Source organism: Myotis myotis, unplaced genomic scaffold (genome assembly GCF_014108235.1).
Source record: "Myotis myotis isolate mMyoMyo1 unplaced genomic scaffold, mMyoMyo1.p scaffold_m19_p_20, whole genome shotgun sequence".
In the NCBI taxonomy this organism is placed as follows: domain Eukaryota; kingdom Metazoa; phylum Chordata; class Mammalia; order Chiroptera; family Vespertilionidae; genus Myotis; species Myotis myotis.
In genome coordinates, this window is record NW_023416325.1 from 5,230,449 (window position 1) to 5,247,989 (window position 17,541).

General features: G+C 59.5%; 1 protein-coding gene across 1 annotated transcript in view; it reads left to right on the top strand.

Annotated features, from left to right (window-relative positions):
- IGSF9B (immunoglobulin superfamily member 9B) overlaps positions 1–17,541 on the top strand; it is a 50,828-nt gene that overhangs the window by 27,425 nt on the left and 5,862 nt on the right. The window contains exons 13-19 of the mRNA XM_036354404.1: positions 2,165–2,340; positions 3,898–4,124; positions 4,924–5,008; positions 6,818–6,979; positions 7,265–7,310; positions 7,914–9,563; positions 17,232–17,353. Coding sequence (XP_036210297.1) covers positions 2,165–2,340; positions 3,898–4,124; positions 4,924–5,008; positions 6,818–6,979; positions 7,265–7,310; positions 7,914–9,563; positions 17,232–17,353 — 2,468 coding nt within the window. The remainder of the gene's footprint in view (positions 1–2,164; positions 2,341–3,897; positions 4,125–4,923; positions 5,009–6,817; positions 6,980–7,264; positions 7,311–7,913; positions 9,564–17,231; positions 17,354–17,541) is intronic.

The window sequence follows — 17,541 nt, forward strand, 5'->3', positions numbered from 1 at the left end:
GGGGTAGGTCGAGATCAGAATCTGGCTGAGGACCAGAGGGTTAGAAAAGGGAGAAAAAGGCCACAGCCGGCACCTCCCATCGCCTCTGGGTGGCCCTTTCCGACATTGCTCTCCTGAGCCAAGAACTGCCCGCCTGCACCATGGGCATCCCTTACAGGGTGGAGGGATGAGCCCCTCACTTCTTCCTCGAGAAGGAAGAGACCTGTCTCCCCTGGGTGGGTATCCGTGCCAGACTCAGCCCTGGGAGGAGGAAGCTTCAGATCCAGGAGGAAAGGCCTGGCGATTCAGGGAGAGCCCCCGATACACCTCTAACAGCGAGGGGACCTGAGAGGGAACCCGCTCCTTCCCATCATGGGGACGAGGTGGGTTTTTCCCAGACTGACATCCTGGGCATATTGAGTTCTGGAGCGGCCAGCTGGGCCCAGGTGGTGAGCTGGGGGACTCTGAGCTGCAGCCAGATCACCCCTCCCCTTATCTCTAGGCCTCCCCGGCAGGGTGGAGGCAGGGCGGGGTTCCTCACCACCCTGCTGGGTGACCCCTGCAATGTCCCGGCCCCGCTGGGCAGCTCCCTTGCTAGGGCCGCGTTGGGTGTGGCCGAGCCACCTTTGGGGATGCCAGGGGGCAGGTCTGGGCAGCGGTAGGGGTTTCGCTGGCTGCTTGTGGCTCTGCTCCACGCTGCTGCTCACCTGTGTTGCTTTTTACTCTTTGCTCACTTGCTGTGGTGCCTGGGCAGGGAAGGGCAGGTGAAAAGGTTGGGAGGTCTCCTTCCCTCCGTTCTTTCCAATGACCTCTCACTGTGTAATGACATTCATTTGGCGCTAGCATTTTTGGTTTCTTTTTTTTGTTTTTTCCTGTGCTTTTCACCACCTCAGCTTCAACTCCTGGGCATACATGGTACTGAGCCTTCAACCTACAGGGGAACCTGTTGGGCACCCACTAAATGGTAGCTCAGGCCTGAGAGGGCTGTGTGGCATCTCAGTCCATGGGGCGACGGCTCCTCCCAGTGGTGATGCCGGGCACTGCACCCGTAGGAGATGCAGATGGAGCTGGGTGGTGGTGGGCTGTGTAGAACAGGTGTCAGGGTGACCTTCCCCTTCATTGTGGTTTCCAACCCGTCAGGCCTCAGGGAAGCTGGTCCCCACTCCGGGGAAACCCCAGGCATCTTTGTTGTGTACCCGGGACCTACCTCCTCTTCCGACTCCAACCTGGTTGGACTGAGAGAGCCCCCTGTGACTCCACTTCCCACGGTTGGCTGTCCTTGCGAGGGTGGGTGGCCGAGGTCACCTGAGTGTCGATAGTCCTGCTGTTGCCAAATTGCTCATCGTCACGGTCGTGATGTGGTACCTGCCTTGTTTCCAGTGTCCTCAGAGCCTCTCTTAGGGTTGTGACCAGGCTGAGATGATCCCAAAGCACAGTTGATAATTTGACCAGTGGTTTTTTTTTTATTTATTTATTTAATATTTTTATTGATTTCAGAGAAAGGAAGGGAGAGGAAGAGAGAGAGAGAAACATCAATGATTTGAGAGAATCATTGACTGGCTGCCTCCTGCACACCCCACACTGGGGATTGAGCCCGCAACCTAGGCGTGTGCCCTGACTAGGAATTGAATGGTGACCTCCTGATTCATAGGTCGATGCTCAACCACTGAGCTATGCCGGCTGGGCTTGACCAGTGTTTTTTTTAAATTATTATTTTATTTTATTTTATTGATTTCAGAGAGGAAGGGCGAGGAAGAGAGAGATAGAAACATCAATGATGAAAGAGAATTATCGATCGGCTGCCTCCTGCATGCCCCCTACTGGGAATTGAGTCCGCAACCCAGGCATGTGCCCTTGGCCAGAATCGAACCTGGGACCCTTCAGTCTACAGGCCGACACTATCCACTGAGCCAAACCAGCCAGGGCTTGACCAGTGTTTTGAGCATGACTTACACCTGAGTGTCCCTTGTGGAAGAGGAGGTGCCACGGGGGCTGGTGACCTGGCATTGTGAGGCGTGGCCCCTCGAAGTCGGGTGGCCATCCTTCCTTGGCCGTGACCTCTTCCTTGAACCTGGGGAGGCCAGCCCAGCGCTGCCGCCTCCGGGAGGACCGTGCATGCTCTCGGTGTCCCCAGTGTAACCCACCCACCCTCTTGTCTTTGATCCTCTCTCTTTGCTGTGGCCAGGATGAAGCGGGCGCAGTTTGGACCCCATGACTGGCTGTCTCTGCCAGTGCCCCCGGGGCCCAACTGGCTGCTCGTGGACGCCCTGGAGCCCGAGACAGCGTACCAGTTCAGCGTCCTGGCCCAGAACAGGCTGGGGACGAGCGCCTTCAGCGAGGTGGTCACTGTGAACACTTTAGGTGAGGCCCTGCGCTGTGGTGCTGAGGGTGTTTCCCGGAGGAGCTGGCGTGGGTCAAGGTCCCGCGTGGTCCGGGCGGTGGCAGGAGGGGTCCCGGAAGCTGACATTGTCGTGCTTGCTGCGTGCCAGGCGCCTTCCTGGGTGCTTTCTGTGGTCCTGTCACTAGAGCTCCTGGGAAAGATGAGTCGTTCCATTTTGTGGGGCTCGTCTGTACCAAAGCACGTCCCCCCCTCCCCCCCCCCACGTCACTTTGGGCCGATTCCTTGTGCGTCCTTAGCTGGACGGAGGAGGCTTTGAATTTGTCTTCCTGGTCAGGCCACGTGTCCGCGCCTTCCTGTGGCTTCACGGGTCGGGGGACTGGGAATCCTTCCGCCTCCTGTACTTCGGCCGGCCCTTCCCTCTGGCCCCGGCTTTGTTCGGTGGCAAGCGTGTGGCTGACCCTTCCTTCCTGGGCTCAGCGGCCACTCCTCCCACCTGGGGCCAGAGCGGGCAGCTAGGAGCAGGGGGCACCACCCAGCTTGCTTTACTGCCACCCGGGGGGTAGCAGGGACAGTGCCAGCACTGCTTGGGGTCTCCTCGTCGAGTCTTGATTCCCCCTGGGCCTCGCGGGGAGCTGGAAGAACAAACGGTGTGCGGGAAGATATCCCTGCTTCCTTGGGAAAAGAACCTGAGATACGTTTGCAGTATTTTTGTAAAGATGCTATCTTATTAAAAAGCTGATTGCATTTAATGTGTCCTCCTTCCAAAGCTCCCATTTTATCCCTTCTTATTCTTTTTAAAAAGATTGATTTTAGAGAGAGGGAGGGAGACAGAGAGAGAAACATCAATGAGAGCCCTAGCCGGTTTGGCTCAGTGGATAGAGCGTCAGCCTGTGTACCAAAGGGTCCCGGGTTCGATTCTGATCAAGGGCATGTACCTTGGTTGCAGGCTCCTCCCCGGCCCGGGCCCTGTTCCAGGTGCATGTAGTAGGCAGCCGATCGATGTGTTTCTCTCACATTGATATTTCTCTCTGTCCTTCCCTCTCTCTTCCACTCTCTCTAAAAATCAATGGAAAAATATCCTCGGGTGAGAATTAAAAAAAAGAAAGAAAGAAAGAAAGAAAGAAAGATCAATGAGAGAGAGAGAGACATCGATCGGCTGCCTCCTACACATCCCCTACAGAGGACTGAGCCCGCAACCCGGGCATGTGCCCTGACTGGGAATTGAAGCAGTGACCTCTTGGTTCATGGGACGATGCTCAGTCCACTGAGCCGCACTGGGAGAGCCACACCGGCCGGGCCCATTTTGTTCCTTCTGTGGAACTGGGCTCCTCCTAGATGTTGGAAGTGCCCTGGACACAGGAGCCCAGGCGCTGGCCCACAGCCACGCCGCCTTCCTGTGGGGCGGGAGGGCTCTCTTCTGGGACACCCTGGCCCCTGAGATGGTGCCTGCACAGGCGTGTGGCCTGTGACCATCGCCTCAGGGCTACGGTGCCCCAGGGACACATGCTGAGCCAGAGATCGCGTGGACGGCGAGGCCACGGCGACCTCAGCACTGTCTCCCTTCTCTCCCGCCGCAGCATTCCCCATCACAACCCCAGAACCCCTGGTGCTGGTTACCCCACCGCGGTGCCTCACAGCCAATCGGACCCAGCAGGGTGTGCTGCTGTCCTGGCTCCCACCTGCCAACCACAGCTTCCCCATCGACCGCTACGTCATGGAGTTCCGTGTCGGAGAGCGCTGGGAGATGCTAGACGATGCCATCCCAGGCACCGACGGAGACTTCTTCGCCAAGGATCTGTCACAGGTGGGCATCGAGCTCCCCCTGCTGCTGCGTCCCACATTCTGGGAGTGACAGGACTCCTGGAGTCCCTCCCTGGATGCGGATCTGTGAAGTCTGGCCACGGGCTGATGGACCACACACACCCTGTTCATGTCTCCCCCAGAGCTGCCCATGGTGACTGGGGTTCCCCAGACTCAGGACCAGCTCTCCCAGGGGCAGTGGGGGTTGTATCACTGAGGGGTTTCTCCAAGCGCAGACACACAAGCGAGGGCAGGGGACAGGGGGCAGGGCAGGCCCGGGCTGGGTCACCAGACACTGACCTGAGCTCCTTGCTGGGAGCCTAGCTACGATGGACAGGAGTTCCCAGGACTGTCTTTAGCTTCACCCTTTACCGGTTCAGAGCCCGGGGCATACATTATCTTTTTGCAGTCAACCTCCTTTAGCTGGAGAGAGAAAGCCGCCTATTCCCTGGGAAAAGACAGTCTCGCCTACCTTCTGTCTCCCTTCCCTGGACACTCAGGGCTGGAATTGGCTCGTGGCTCCTGCGAGCCCCAGAGTGCCTCTCTTCCCATCTTTCCTCTCCATGATCTCACTTGACATCAGCTGTGGTCAGAGTATTTACACCACAGCAATTGGCAAAGGCTACAAACCAGAACTTCTTTTTTTTTTTCCACTTGAGAGCGGGTTGTTACACGCTTCAGGACCACTGCTTTGGGTGCCGTGTTCCACGACACGTCCTGGAGGGGTCAATGGTGGTTCGGTCGGTGGCGGGTCAGTGGCCGCTCAGGTCCCTGGCTGATGGGTGTTGTCCCTCTGGCTGTAGGACACCTGGTATGAGTTCCGGGTTTTGGCCGTCATGCAGGACCTGGTCAGCGAGCCCAGCAACATCGCCGGCGTCTCCAGCACAGGTACTTGGGGGTAGGGGTCCTTTTACAGCTGCGGGGACACAGCCCAGAGCCCCAGGGAGTCAGGTCCATGCTCCTGCTTCCACGGCGGGTGGGGTTTCGCCATCTCGAGCTGTGCTGACCTTGGTGTCCATAAGGAAGCCGCAGAGAGGAAGTTAGCAGATCTTCTCATACTGTTGTCAGAAAGAACTGGTTTAAGTTCTTTTTCTTTCTTTCTTTTTTAAATATATTTTTATTGATTTCAGAGAGGAAGGGAGAAGGAGAGAGAGATGGGAACATCAATGATGAGAGAGAATCATTGATTGGCTGCCTCCTGCACACCCCCTACTGGGGATCAAGCCCACAACCTGAGCATGTGCCCTTGACTGGAATCGAACCTGGGACCCTTCAGTCCGCAGGCCGATGCTCTATCCACTGAGCCATACCGGCTGGGGGCAGAGTTATTTTTCTATCAACTCCATTTCCTCCCGTGTGACCCTCTGTAATGGGGTGGGGCCAGAACAGAGATAACATGTCGTCGAGCATCCACTGAGCGCCTGCTGTAAGACCGCTGTAGAATCATGGTGCTTTTATTGGGAAAACTGCCGTTGGGTGAAGGAGTTGCCCTTCACTCCTTCCTCTCCCTAGATTTATTTCAGACTCAATAAGGCCCCCTCCCTGGCATTTTCTCAATATCACTTTTTTTTTTCCTTACCTCTGGTCCCATGTCTACACATCATTCTCCAGCTACAGTGTCTGAACCCCGCAGGTCCCTGTCTCCCCGTGGAGTGGCTCCCTTGGTTCCCTAGACTCAGGACCAGCTCTGGGGCAGTTGGGGGAGGTGCTTGTTTAGTGAGAAAGCAAGGGCACCATTTCCATGGGCACTGCTCCCCGGGGACCAGCTGGCAAGGAGCTGGGCCAGGCGTGGGGGCAGGGGAGGGGACAGGGGAGGACAGAGGTGGCATGAGAGTGTCAGGTGGAGTGGAGGTGACTTCTGTGCTCTGTGGGGCTTTTTAAATTTTTATTTTATTTAAAAAATGTTTATAATCTGACGATTACATATATATATATATATATATGTTTAAAATATATTTTTACTAGAGGCCCGGCACATGAAATTCATGCGCAGGTACGGTCCCTAGGCCTGGCCTGTGATCAGGGCCATCTTCTGCTGCCCGCAGCCAGCCCCGCCCCCCGCTGCCACCCACCCCCGGTTCCCTGTTTGCCATCAGGTGATCGGTGCCTGACGGCCGGAGAAAGGGACCAAGAGGTGGTTAGTGAGCCTCATAGTGACTGGTCCAGTGGTTGTTCTGGTTGTTCTGTCATTAGGGTCAATTTGCATATTACCCTTTTATTATATAGGATTGATTTCAGAGAGAGGAAGGGAGAGAGGGAGAAAGAGATAGAAACATCAATGATGAGAGAGAATCATTGATTGGCTGCCTCCCACACTAGGGACCGAGCCCACAACCCGGGCATGTGCCTTGACCAGGAATCGAACCATGACCTCCTGGTTCATAGGTTGACGCTCAACCACTGAGCCACGCCGGCTGGGCATAAGCACTAGATTATTATATGATATTGAAATTGTCACCCCCACAGGGTAAGGTATTGATGCTCTTTCTTCTTTACCAGCTATGTGGTGGCTCCCTGGCTGTAATCCACCCCCTCCCCTCCTCCCCTGCCAGGCAACCCTCCTTGGGGCTGGAGCCTGAGCCTGAGCTGTACCGTTGTCTGTGCTTAAGGCCAGGCCACCACATGGGGGCTGGGTGTCAGAGTGGGCGGGGCCTTGGGAAGAGGACGCCTCCCAGGACTCCATGCCCCTCCCCGCAGACATCTTCCCCCAGCCGGACCTGACGGACGATGGCCTGGCGCGGCCGGTCCTGGCTGGCATCGTAGCCACCATCTGCTTCCTGGCGGCTGCCATCCTCTTCAGCACCCTGGCCGCCTGCTTTGTCAACAAGCAGCGCAAGCGTAAGCTCAAGCGCAAAAAAGGTGGGTGCTGTCCCCACCCCCGGCTCTACCTGGCCTGGGTTCAGAAGCTCCCCGTCAGGAGAGACGGCCTGTGTGTAGGGTGGGGCCCTTGAGAAGAGGGTAGAGTTGCCAGTGGGACTTGATTTGAAAGAAGGAGAAAGGACATGGGGACCGTGGGAGAGTCTGGAGAAGGCAAGCGCCTGGGGGTGGGGACAGGCTCCCTCATGGCTCAGCTCTGGGCCCTGTCGACGCTGGCATATGTTTTGGTGTCTCGGCCTCAGCAGGTCTCCCCCTCTCTCCTTCCAGACCCTCCGCTCTCCATCACCCACTGCAGGAAGAGCCTGGAGTCCCCGTAAGTGCCCCAGCCCGGCCCCGGGGGACACGCTGCTTGTGGTGTGCGGGTGGACGGTCAGGGTGGACGGTCAGGGTGTGACAGTGGGTGGTCCACCTCGCTCAGCCCGTCTCGGCTCTTCTCCGCTGGTTACCGCTGGTTGATCGCGCTGTTCCCCGCAGAAGGAGCAGTCGTGTAAATGATCCAGATTCGCCGAGAACCCATTTTTCTTTGGCTTCGAGTGTAGTTCTGTGATTTATTTTTCGGTCATCCTAACAGATTTGCCTTCTGAATATGTTTTGCGTTGTCATATTATAATGAGCTTGCTTTCTGCGAGCAACCTGGGAGGGAGTGAAGTGGCAGGTGGGACTGGACAGAGCCCAGCAAACCATGGGGAGGAGCGGAATAGAAGTAGAAATGCGGGTGCTCACTCAGAATACACACCTAGACAAATGGGGAGTGTTGGCCCAAGGGTTTCACGCCAGACTATGCAGTCACCTGCGGTCTTGTTCCCTAGTCCTGTCTTCCCTGGTGACTGTGGTTGGCGTTGGCTCAGGGAACACAAAGGAGTAATGGCCCGTGTGTCCCCTGCCTCACCCTCTTGCTCTTTGCCTGTCCCCACAGCCTGTCCTCGGGCAAGGTGAGCCCAGAGAGCATCCGGACGCTCCGGGCCCCCTCCGAGTCCTCTGACGACCAGGGCCAGCCCGCAGCCAAGAGAATGCTGAGCCCCAGCCGGGAGAAGGAGCTGTCCTTGTACAAGAAGACCAAGAGGGCCATCAGCAGCAAGAAGTACAGCGTGGCCAAGGCGGAGGCCGAGGCCGAGGCCACGACGCCCATCGAGCTCATCAGCAGAGGCCCCGACGGCCGCTTTGTGATGGGGCCCTCCGAGGTGGAGCCCGCGGTGAAGGGCAGGCGCATCGAGGGCTTTCCCTTTGCGGAGGAGACGGACATGTACCCCGAGTTCCGCCAGTCTGACGAGGAGAATGAGGACCCCCTGATGCCCACCTCGGTGGCTGCCCTGAAGTCCCAGCTGACCCCTCTGTCGTCCAGCCAGGAGTCCTACCTGCCTCCACCAGCATACAGCCCCCGGTTCCAGCCCCGCGGGCTGGAGGGCCCCGGCGGCCTGGAGGGGCGGCTCCAGGCGACAGGCCAGGCCCGGCCGCCCGCCCCCCGGCCCTTCCACCACGGCCAGTACTACGGGTACCTGAGCAGCAGCAGCCCTGGGGAGGTGGAGCCGCCGCCGTTCTACATGCCGGAAGTGGGCAGCCCCCTGAGCTCGGTCATGTCCTCCCCGCCCCTGCACACGGAGGGGCCCTTCGGCCACCCCACCATCCCCGAGGAGAACGGAGAGAACGCGTCCAACAGCACGCTGCCCTTGACTCAGACCCCCACGGGCGGGCGCTCCCCGGAGCCCTGGGGGCGACCGGAGTTCCCCTTCGGGGGCCTGGAAACCCCGGCCATGATGTTCCCCCACCAGCTGCACCCCTGTGATGTGGCCGAGAGTCTGCAGCCCAAGGCGTGCCTCCCCCGAGGACTGCCCCCCACCTCCCTCCAGGTGCCCTCGGCCTACCCGGGCATCCTGTCGCTGGAGGCGCCGAAGGGCTGGGCCGGCAAGTCACCGGGCAGGGGCCCCGTCCCAGTGCCCCCCGCCGCCAAGTGGCAGGACAGACCCGTGCAGCCGCTGGTGAGCCAAGGGCAGCTAAGACATACCAGCCAAGGTATGGGCATCCCCGTGCTGCCTTACCCCGAGCCGGCCGAGCCGGGGGGACACGGTGGCCCCAGCACATTCGGCCTGGACACCCGGTGGTACCAGCCCCAGCCCCGGCCCCGGCCCAGCCCCCGGCAGGCCAGGCGCGCTGAGCCCAGTTTACATCAAGTGGTGCTACAGCCCTCCCGGCTCTCGCCTCTGACCCAAAGCCCCCTCAGCTCCCGCACCGGCTCCCCGGAGCTGGCCGCCCGGGCCCGGCCTCGCCCCGGCCTCCTGCAGCAGGCCGAGATGTCCGAGATCGCCCTCCAGCCGCCGGCCGCCGTCAGCTTCTCCTGCAAGTCCACGCCGTCCACGGGCTCCCCGTCCCAGAGCAGCCGCAGCGGGAGCCCCAGCTACCGGCCCGCCGTGGGCTTCACCACTCTGGCCACGGGCTACCCCTCCCCTCCTCTGGGCCCCGCGGGGCCTGCGGACAACTTGGATGTGTTTGGACAGACGCCTTCCCCTCGAAGGATGGGGGAGGAGCTGCTCAGACCAGAGCCCCCCCCACCACAGTTACCTACTTCAGGGTGAGTGTGAGCTGCTTTCTCCCGCCCACCTGCACCTGGTCATTTTCCTGCCCCCCTCCCTCACTCCGCCCTCCACCCGTCCATCAACCAGAATGACAGGGCTTGTCTGGAATCGCTGCAGCCTCCCTGTGGGGGAGTTCTGGTCTTGGCATCAGCAGGGTGTGGTCAGTTGGGGTGGGGTGGGGCTTACCTGCCCAGGTACCCTGCCAGGAGCAGGAGGGCTCTTCTCCATCCAGCCCAGGGCTCTCAGGAGTGGGCACACATGGGCCTGGGGAGGGGCGTGGCATGCCCCAGGGATGGTCACCCCAGTTCCTGGTGGAGTGGAGAGCTCACCAGGTCCCTGGGATCTTGGCTGTGGGGGCGGTGCCAGGGTTTGCCCGGAGACCTCGCATCCAGGCTCCTTTGCTTCCCAGCCCCTCCTCCTTGCTTGGCAGGACCCTGAAGCCTGGCCTCCCTGGACCCCCAGGCCAGGGGCGCCCCTCTTCCCAACCCTGCCCTTAGTGGCCTAGTGAGCCCCAGGCCCCTCCCACGGCCTCTCCCGGGGGGGCTTTGGGGGGTATATCCTGGATGCTGGGGGCCAGATCTCAGGCTGTGAATCAGGGGCCTGGAACCACACACCCCACCCCAACCTGTGTGCCTCGCAGGAAGCTGCAGACAGACAGACAGACAGACAAGCTCCTGCGATCAGCCTGCCCGAGAGAGCACACTTTAAACAGCTGGTGTTCCAGGTACCAGTCAGCCTGGACGCCTGTCTGTGCCTTTCTCTGTCTTTCTCCTCCTCCTCCTCCTCCTCCTCCTCCTCCTCCTCCTCCTCCTCCTCCTCCTCCTCCCTGTCTTTCCTCCTCAAGTCTGTCTTTCTGTCTCTTTCTTCCTTCTCCATCTTCTCTGGGTTGGCCCAACTTGCTCAGAAGAGCCTGCAATGTCTCAGTAGTACCCCTGCCCCCTCTCCCCTCCCCCCCCCCCCCGCCCCCTCCCTGCCTCCCTCTTTCTCTCTGGTTCCGTCCTTTGGTCTCTCTTAGTGTGGCCGCCTGTGCGGGGCGCCCAGCTCCAGAGGAGCTGGCCGGGTGGTAGGCAGGATGGGTGGTGGTTGAGGAGGAGCCCAGAGCCCTTCCCTTGCCCCACTCACTCCCACCCTGTCTGGTACCTGAAAGTGCAAGCCTCCCCTCCCACCCCACCTGCTCCTGGTGGGGGCGCAGGGCGTCCTGGGAGCGGAGGGGAGCTCCAGCCGGCGCCAGGCCAGGCGGCGCGCGTGGTTGCGTGGTGCCCGTGGTGTCTGCCGTAGATGCTGTGGGCGCAGCCGTGTCGTCCGCTCTGCAGCGCGCTCATCTGCTCTGTCCCATCGTTGGTCTGGCTCTCTGTCTCTCTCCTCTCCTTCCCTCGCCCCATTCTCTGGCCTCCTTGTCGGTTCTCTGGTCCCCGTGCTCCCCCCTCCTCCCCTCTGGGTGTGCGTGGGTGGTTGCCCCGCGGCCTGTGTTGATAACTGCTTTGTTTCTGATTGATCTCAGCTATCTGGGCAGTGTTGTCGAGACAAGCCTCTCCTCAGCTCAATAGGTAAGGGAGCTCCGCGGCCGGGGGGCGGGGGGCGGACAGGCGGACGGGGCTTCGGCAGGGCCATCGCTTCCTCTACAGGGGAATCCAGACCATGTCCCTTCACCCCCTCCGTGGGGGCGGCAGCCTCTGCTCCCTGAATCCACGGCTTCTGGGTTCCCCCCCATCACGCTGCTCCAATAGCCCCCCCAGGCCACGCTCGGGCACTGCCTTGCTGCAGCTTCTCGCCCCGCCCGCCCCACATGTCAAGCTCTCTCCCAGAGCCGCCCTGCAGTCTCCTTACTCAGACACCTTGCCATTCCGCTGCCCACACACCCAGAGCTGCCCCGGAGGTCCCTCGGGGCCCTGCATGCACCTGAGGGGCCCACAGTGCCCAAGACCTGCTTGGCCTCTCTGTAGCCTTGACCATCTGTCTGGGGCCACACTGGTACCAGCAACACCCATTCTCTCTCTGCCCCGTTTTCCCAGCAGCCTCAGGTAAAGCACCCCTTTCCCCTTGGACCCCCAAACTCAGACCTTCTCTGGGGTGGCTGGCCCCTTGCTGTCTTCCTGGGGTCTTATGAATAGTTGGTCCCATCAGGGAGCACAGGGCTGGGGTGCGGCCCAGCTCCTTCCCTTGGCCACGGACGGGGTCCTTCTTAGGACCAGGCCACTGGGGTCCTCTGAGGGCGGGGCTGGGAAACGTCCCCATGTCCACGCTCCTTGCGTTCTGCTGCTCGCCCTTGGCTGTTGCAAGGCTGGGCTGTGGACCTTGCCCTTAGGGTCACATGGCTCTCGGGGTCCCTGTGGCAACCACTTCTGACCCTTGAGTTACAGCTGCAGGGAGTCCAGGGGAGCTCGGAAGAGGCAAGGACAGGTTTCCCAGGCAGGGGGTTGAGGTGGCAGGAGACACATACTCGCCCGGGATGGGGGCCTGCACTCCTCCTTGCTGCCCCCCCACCCCCCCGGGGTGGCTCCTTTCGGGGGGGGGGGGAGCGGGTGTGTCTTAGGAACTGGGCATGCAGAGGGGTATCAAGTCTCTTAAAAAGGCTGTGAGGGTTACGCAAGGCTCGCTCTCGGGGTAACTAGGGAGACGCTTCTTTTTGCCATGGACGGGAGTGCGCAGGCCCCTCTGGCGCCCCGGCTTCCGCAGGTGGAAGCTATGCCTCCCATTGCCACCTGAGAGATCCGGGGGGGCTGGCCATGCTAACTGGGGACTATACAACATTTGCAGTCGTCAGAAAGGCGTCCCGTGGTGAGGATGCTGAGCCATTTCTTTACAACCTGCAGCTAAAAAAGTGCCAGCAGCCAAGAGGCTCTAGAACAGTGTGTGGCGTGTGGCCGGCCGGGGCCCCACTTCGGCCGCCGTGCGCACTGGGAAGACGTGCAGGGTCAGGCGGTCTTTTTGAGCTCCCCTGCACTAGGGCCTCCGTGGCCTGAGGGGGGACGCTCAGAGTGGCAGTGACTGGGCTGTCCTCTGTCTCCCGCTCTCCCTCCATGCGGCCCAGTGATGGCCCCGCGGTCACCACCACCCCCCCAGGGGTCACAGCTCCAGGACCAGCTCTCACCCCACTCCTGGAAAGTGCTGGACCCCATTCTCATTGCTCCTGCCCCTCCCCTCCCCCAGCTGTTGCGGCCCCTGCGGCCCCATGGTTCCCTCCGTGTCAGATCTGGGAGAGCTGAACTACTCTACGCTCACTGCCCAGCAAACCTAGCAACCAGGGGCCACACGAGAGAGCATGGCTCCCTGGAGCCTGGCCCGCACCCCCTCCCAGGGGAGTCAGGCCTCCCACAGCCTCGGAGTTAGACCTTGACGGTGCTGGGCTGCGGGTGCTGGGCTGCGGGAGCCGCCACGCCTCCTGCTTGCTGCGGGCTTCCTGGGTGCGGTCGCTGCGGGCCATTGGGAGGCGCAGGCTCCTCCTCAGACGCTGTCCTCACGCTGCGCCTTTGCATGTGTCTCCACTCGGTCTTGCTTGGAGATGTGACACGTCTTGTCTACGTCCGTTCTCGCTCTGTTTCCTCCAGTCGCTTCCCTGTTCCTTCTCCCCACACCTGTAGGTGTCTCCCACCTCCCCTCCTCCTCTCCCCTCTCCCTTTTCCTCCTCTACCCAACCCCCTCTCAACACGGGGTATCTGTGGACTATTCTTCTGTGAATGGCTGGGAGGCTGAGGGGTTTTCTCAGCTCCCTGCTGGGGACCAGTCGTCGCACCCCTATCCTCAGAGCTCCCTCTGATCCCCTTTCCCGTTAATACCAACTTTGGCCGCCATTGCACATGCAGGTGGGTCTGGGAGCGTGGAGGGGGTCCCCTTTTCCTAGGGGAGCCCTGGGAAGGCGCTCCCATTTGGAACAAGCTTCTGATTTGGGAGGCCAAGCACTTGGCGGGTGCCCCGATCCCTCTAGAAACGGACCATCTGTGGGCAGAGAGCGGAGCAGCTGCCAGCCAGGTGCCTGGCTTTCTGCTTCGTACCAGTACGTGGATCATAGTCCTGCCTTTTCCTTGGCTACACTGTGTACGTGTGTGGATTCCCTCAGCCCGCCAACCGCAGGGTCTAACCAGACGGCCGAGCCCGCTCTCGGGCAGTTAGGAAGGAGGAGGCAAGTGCTCGTTAAATCGTGCGTCTGCCTGGTGACTGGAGGGGTCGCTGAGAATGGTGTCTTCAGGGTCCGCTCTGTGGGCATGAAGGGCAGGAAATATCCTTAATGGATTTGGATTTTGGCGTTCCTGTCCTGTGTCTGCCTACATTTGAACCAGGAGGTCTTTTTCTCCACTCCTCTGGGCCATCATAGAGCTAAGCAGCTAAGGGAAGCTTAGCTAAATGGTCATGATTTGGATTTTGTATGGATTTTATGGGGAGAGGGAGGGAGGGAGAGAGAGAGAGAGAGAGAGAGAGAGAGAGAGAGAGAGAGAGAGAGAGAGATCAAGTCAATTCCAGGCAATTTTGGGTAGTTCTGACCTGCAGAGAAATGCTACTCGCAGTGTCTGGGGAAGGCGATACGGCAGATCCAGGAAAATCCCTGAGCCCGAGGCCTTCGTTGTTCAGTAACGCTCTGACTCCTCGGGAGACGGAGCACCCAGAGTTGTGGGTTCCTGGATGCTTGAGCAGAAGGGACTGGTCAGGAACGAAACTGGGAGCTCAGCTTCCCGGAGAGCCCAGGGCTGGATTCCGTCCTGTTAGGGAACCTGCAAGCCAACCTCAGGTGCACTTGCCACCTTTATAGATGGAGTTGCTTAACCCAAGCTTCCTGAGTCCGAGAGACACCAGCGCCCTGGGCCTCATGACCTGGAAATGCCCCAGGTGAGCTTGACCTTGACGGACATGGTCACCCTCCTAGAAAAGGGAGGCGATTTGATTCCAAAGGGCTTGGCAGGTGGCGGACGAAGCTGGTTGGAGCACATGTCACATATCTTTTCTGTGTAATTCGATAAAAATAAAGACCCGTTTTGCCCTCCTCTCACCCTCCCTCCCTACTGTCCCGCTAGACTCTTGGTTGTGGGTTTTTTCTGCCTGGGGAGAGTGCCTTGGTGCCTCCAGGAGCCTTCTCCTGTCGTGGTTCTGCATTTGAGGGCTGAGCTCAAGGTGGGAACAGGTGACCAGCCGGTGTCCTGGCAGGGCCCAAGCTTGGCTGTTTTCCAAGAGAAAATGAACTTATCCTCCTCAGCGGAACAGGATTGTTTGGGAGTTTTTGCCCGGAGCAGCCAGCGTTGCCCCACCCCAGGTGTGTCTCAGCCCGACTCTGCCCCCACCGCTGAGACTGTCAGTGATGACCCCAGCGAGTTCCTTCTGGCCGGCTGATTTCTCAAATGACACGTGGAAGCAGGACTTTTCTTTGCGGGTGGCTTCTCTACCCGCTTTATTAGGAAGAGTTTGGAAAAATAGGGCCGCCTGGTGTTGAGAATCTTGGCTCTATCAAATACTGTAGTCACTGGGTAATTGGACCAGCTACCTGGCCTCACACCTCAGTTTCTCCCTCTGAAAAATGGGGCCACTCTGTAGTGTTTACCCCGAAGGGTTGTTGTAAGGATGAAAGAACATTGCTGTAGAGAAAGTAGGTTACTGCCAGGCCTGGTAAGTGGTAAATGGATGCTATGTGATAAAACACGGGAATAGTGACAATTTGTGCATTGTAATAATGAAAACATCCCTGGAGGTGTCACTTGGCTTGGAGAATCCATAGACTTTGTAGAGTCTCTCGAGCCCTGACGGTGATGTTTCCTGGGCCCACTTGCTACGCAGACCACGCATCACTCACTGTGCGGGGTCCCTCCCAGGAGGCTGGCTGGGCCCTGGAGACGGGCAAACCGCACAGCAGGTGTATACCTGTGAGCTTCCTTCCATGCAGACACCTTAGTCAAGACTGAGAAGGGGTGAGGACACCCCACCAGCATTGGAGCATCCTGCCCCTCCTGCTGTAGCCATCTCCACCCTGTGCCCGCCTCCCCCTTCCCTTCCAGCTGCTGCCGTGAGGATCTCTATGGGTAGACTGCGGAGCTGGGGAAGGAGGAAGGAATGGGGGATTGGCGGGTTGGTGTTTGGGGTGGGAGACCTGCCTTCCCATGGTGAGTTGGACCGAGTGCCTTTGTGCGCGTGGAGGGTGGGGCTCCTGAGCTCCGTGCTGCCAGGGGCCGTGGAAGACCAAGACGTCGCCTCCAGACCCGAACTTTGGAGGCGCTTCTTGATACTTTATTTACTGAAGGGCGATGGAGGGATGCCATCCACCCACGAAGAGGAAGGTTGCTTCACTGCCAATTCTTGCAGGAAACCCCAGAGGCCAGAGGCGTGTCTACATTCGTTCGTCTGTAAGTTTCTTCTCCCGCCTTCCCACAAAGACAGTCCCGTATTGGGGCCGCGCAGCTGCGATCGTCCCGCCCCTTCTCATGTTTTAAAAATGCCTCGAACTGCTTGCTCACCGCTGAGGACTTCTCTCCCCGTCCCAGGGTGTCTGTCCTACTCCTTCTCATCAGGATTGACCGCAGACCGTTGCGATGGAGCTGGAAGAGGGAGCTGAGGGGGCTGAGGCAAGAGTGCAGTTCCCTGTGGCCCTGGGAGGTCTCGGCCTCCCCGATCGACCGACCGACCGACCGACCGACCGCGTGCGGATGCCGGCTCTGGTGGGAAAGAGAGTGACTTTGTCCCTCAGGCTCCACGTTTGGCTCACGTTGTGAAGAAACGCCATTGATAATGCATCTTCTAGACTTTCTTCTTTTACGGCTCTTAAAACATTCTCTCCAGGGTGCACAGATGGTCACAGGCAGTCGTCCTTCAGCTCTCTTCGGTCCCCTCTGTCACCTGGGCTGCACGGGCTTCTCTTAAATCATCGACTTGGTTCTAATCATGCGTTTGGTCCGCCAGGCGCATGGCACTATCCACTCGGCTGGGGGAGAGAGAGAGGCCACGAGGCATGGTCTCCTCATCCAACAACCTGTTTCTCCGTTGAATCTTAAAATAGAGAGATTCATGGGATTCTTGCTACAGTTGTCATGGGCTTTGCAAGGCTGCGGATTTGGACTCTCTTACCATCGCAATCTACTTCTTCCTTTTGTTCATTCTCTCACACGACTGAAGGAGTCTGAGCCCAGCCCCCAGAGGGCCGGGGAGGCCGCGAGTACCGGGGTGCTGTTAGCTGCGGGGTTCTCCCCGAGTCTCGTGCGTGGAGAGCAGGAGCCTGGAGGCGGGTTTCTTGTTTGGCGCTGGCCTTCTCTTCTCTGGAGGCGGACAGTGGGTGGGGGGTGGGGTTGCCCACCTCCCGCTTTAATCTGCGCTTTCACTTTTTTCTTAAAGGTCTTGATGGCGATGACTTCTCAGAACTTCAGACGCCGAAGCGGCTTCCTGCTCCGAACCTCACTCCTCCGGCCTGAGTTCTGTGTGATGGGCTCCCTACTAAAGTCTCTCTCCCTTTTCTAGGTCTTCTGATTGCTCGGCAGGCCCGCCCACCCAAGGTGGGCACCCCCGAAGCTGCAGCTCTCACTGGCCTTTCTGTCTCCCAGGCGCAACAGGGAGCCAGGGGCCGGGAGCCCTCGTGGGTCTGGGACTCCATGGAACCGCACTCTGTCCGAAGGGCCGGCTCTTGCTCTTCCGGCCCTGCTTCGAAGGCTCCCCGTCCGGGGGCTGACCCGCGCCCTCTGATTGTCCCTCTGCAGGACACATCCACCCGCCCCCGGGAACGCCGCTGCACCTGAGAGGCTGGAGGCTCTGAAGTACCAACGGATAAAGAAGCCCAAAAAGTCATCCAAGGGCTCTTCGAAGTCAAAGAAACGATCCGGTAAATGGCGGGAAGCGCCTCGCTCCCCTTTCCACCTCGCCCGCCATGATTATGGGGTTGTTTCCTTCGGGACCCCCGGCCTGGGGTTGTCTTTAGGATTGAACCCATCAGTTCTCTCACTCTCTGTTTCTCTTGAACTCGAATTTGCAACGAACGCACCATCGAATTGTCATGTAAGAATAAGAAAG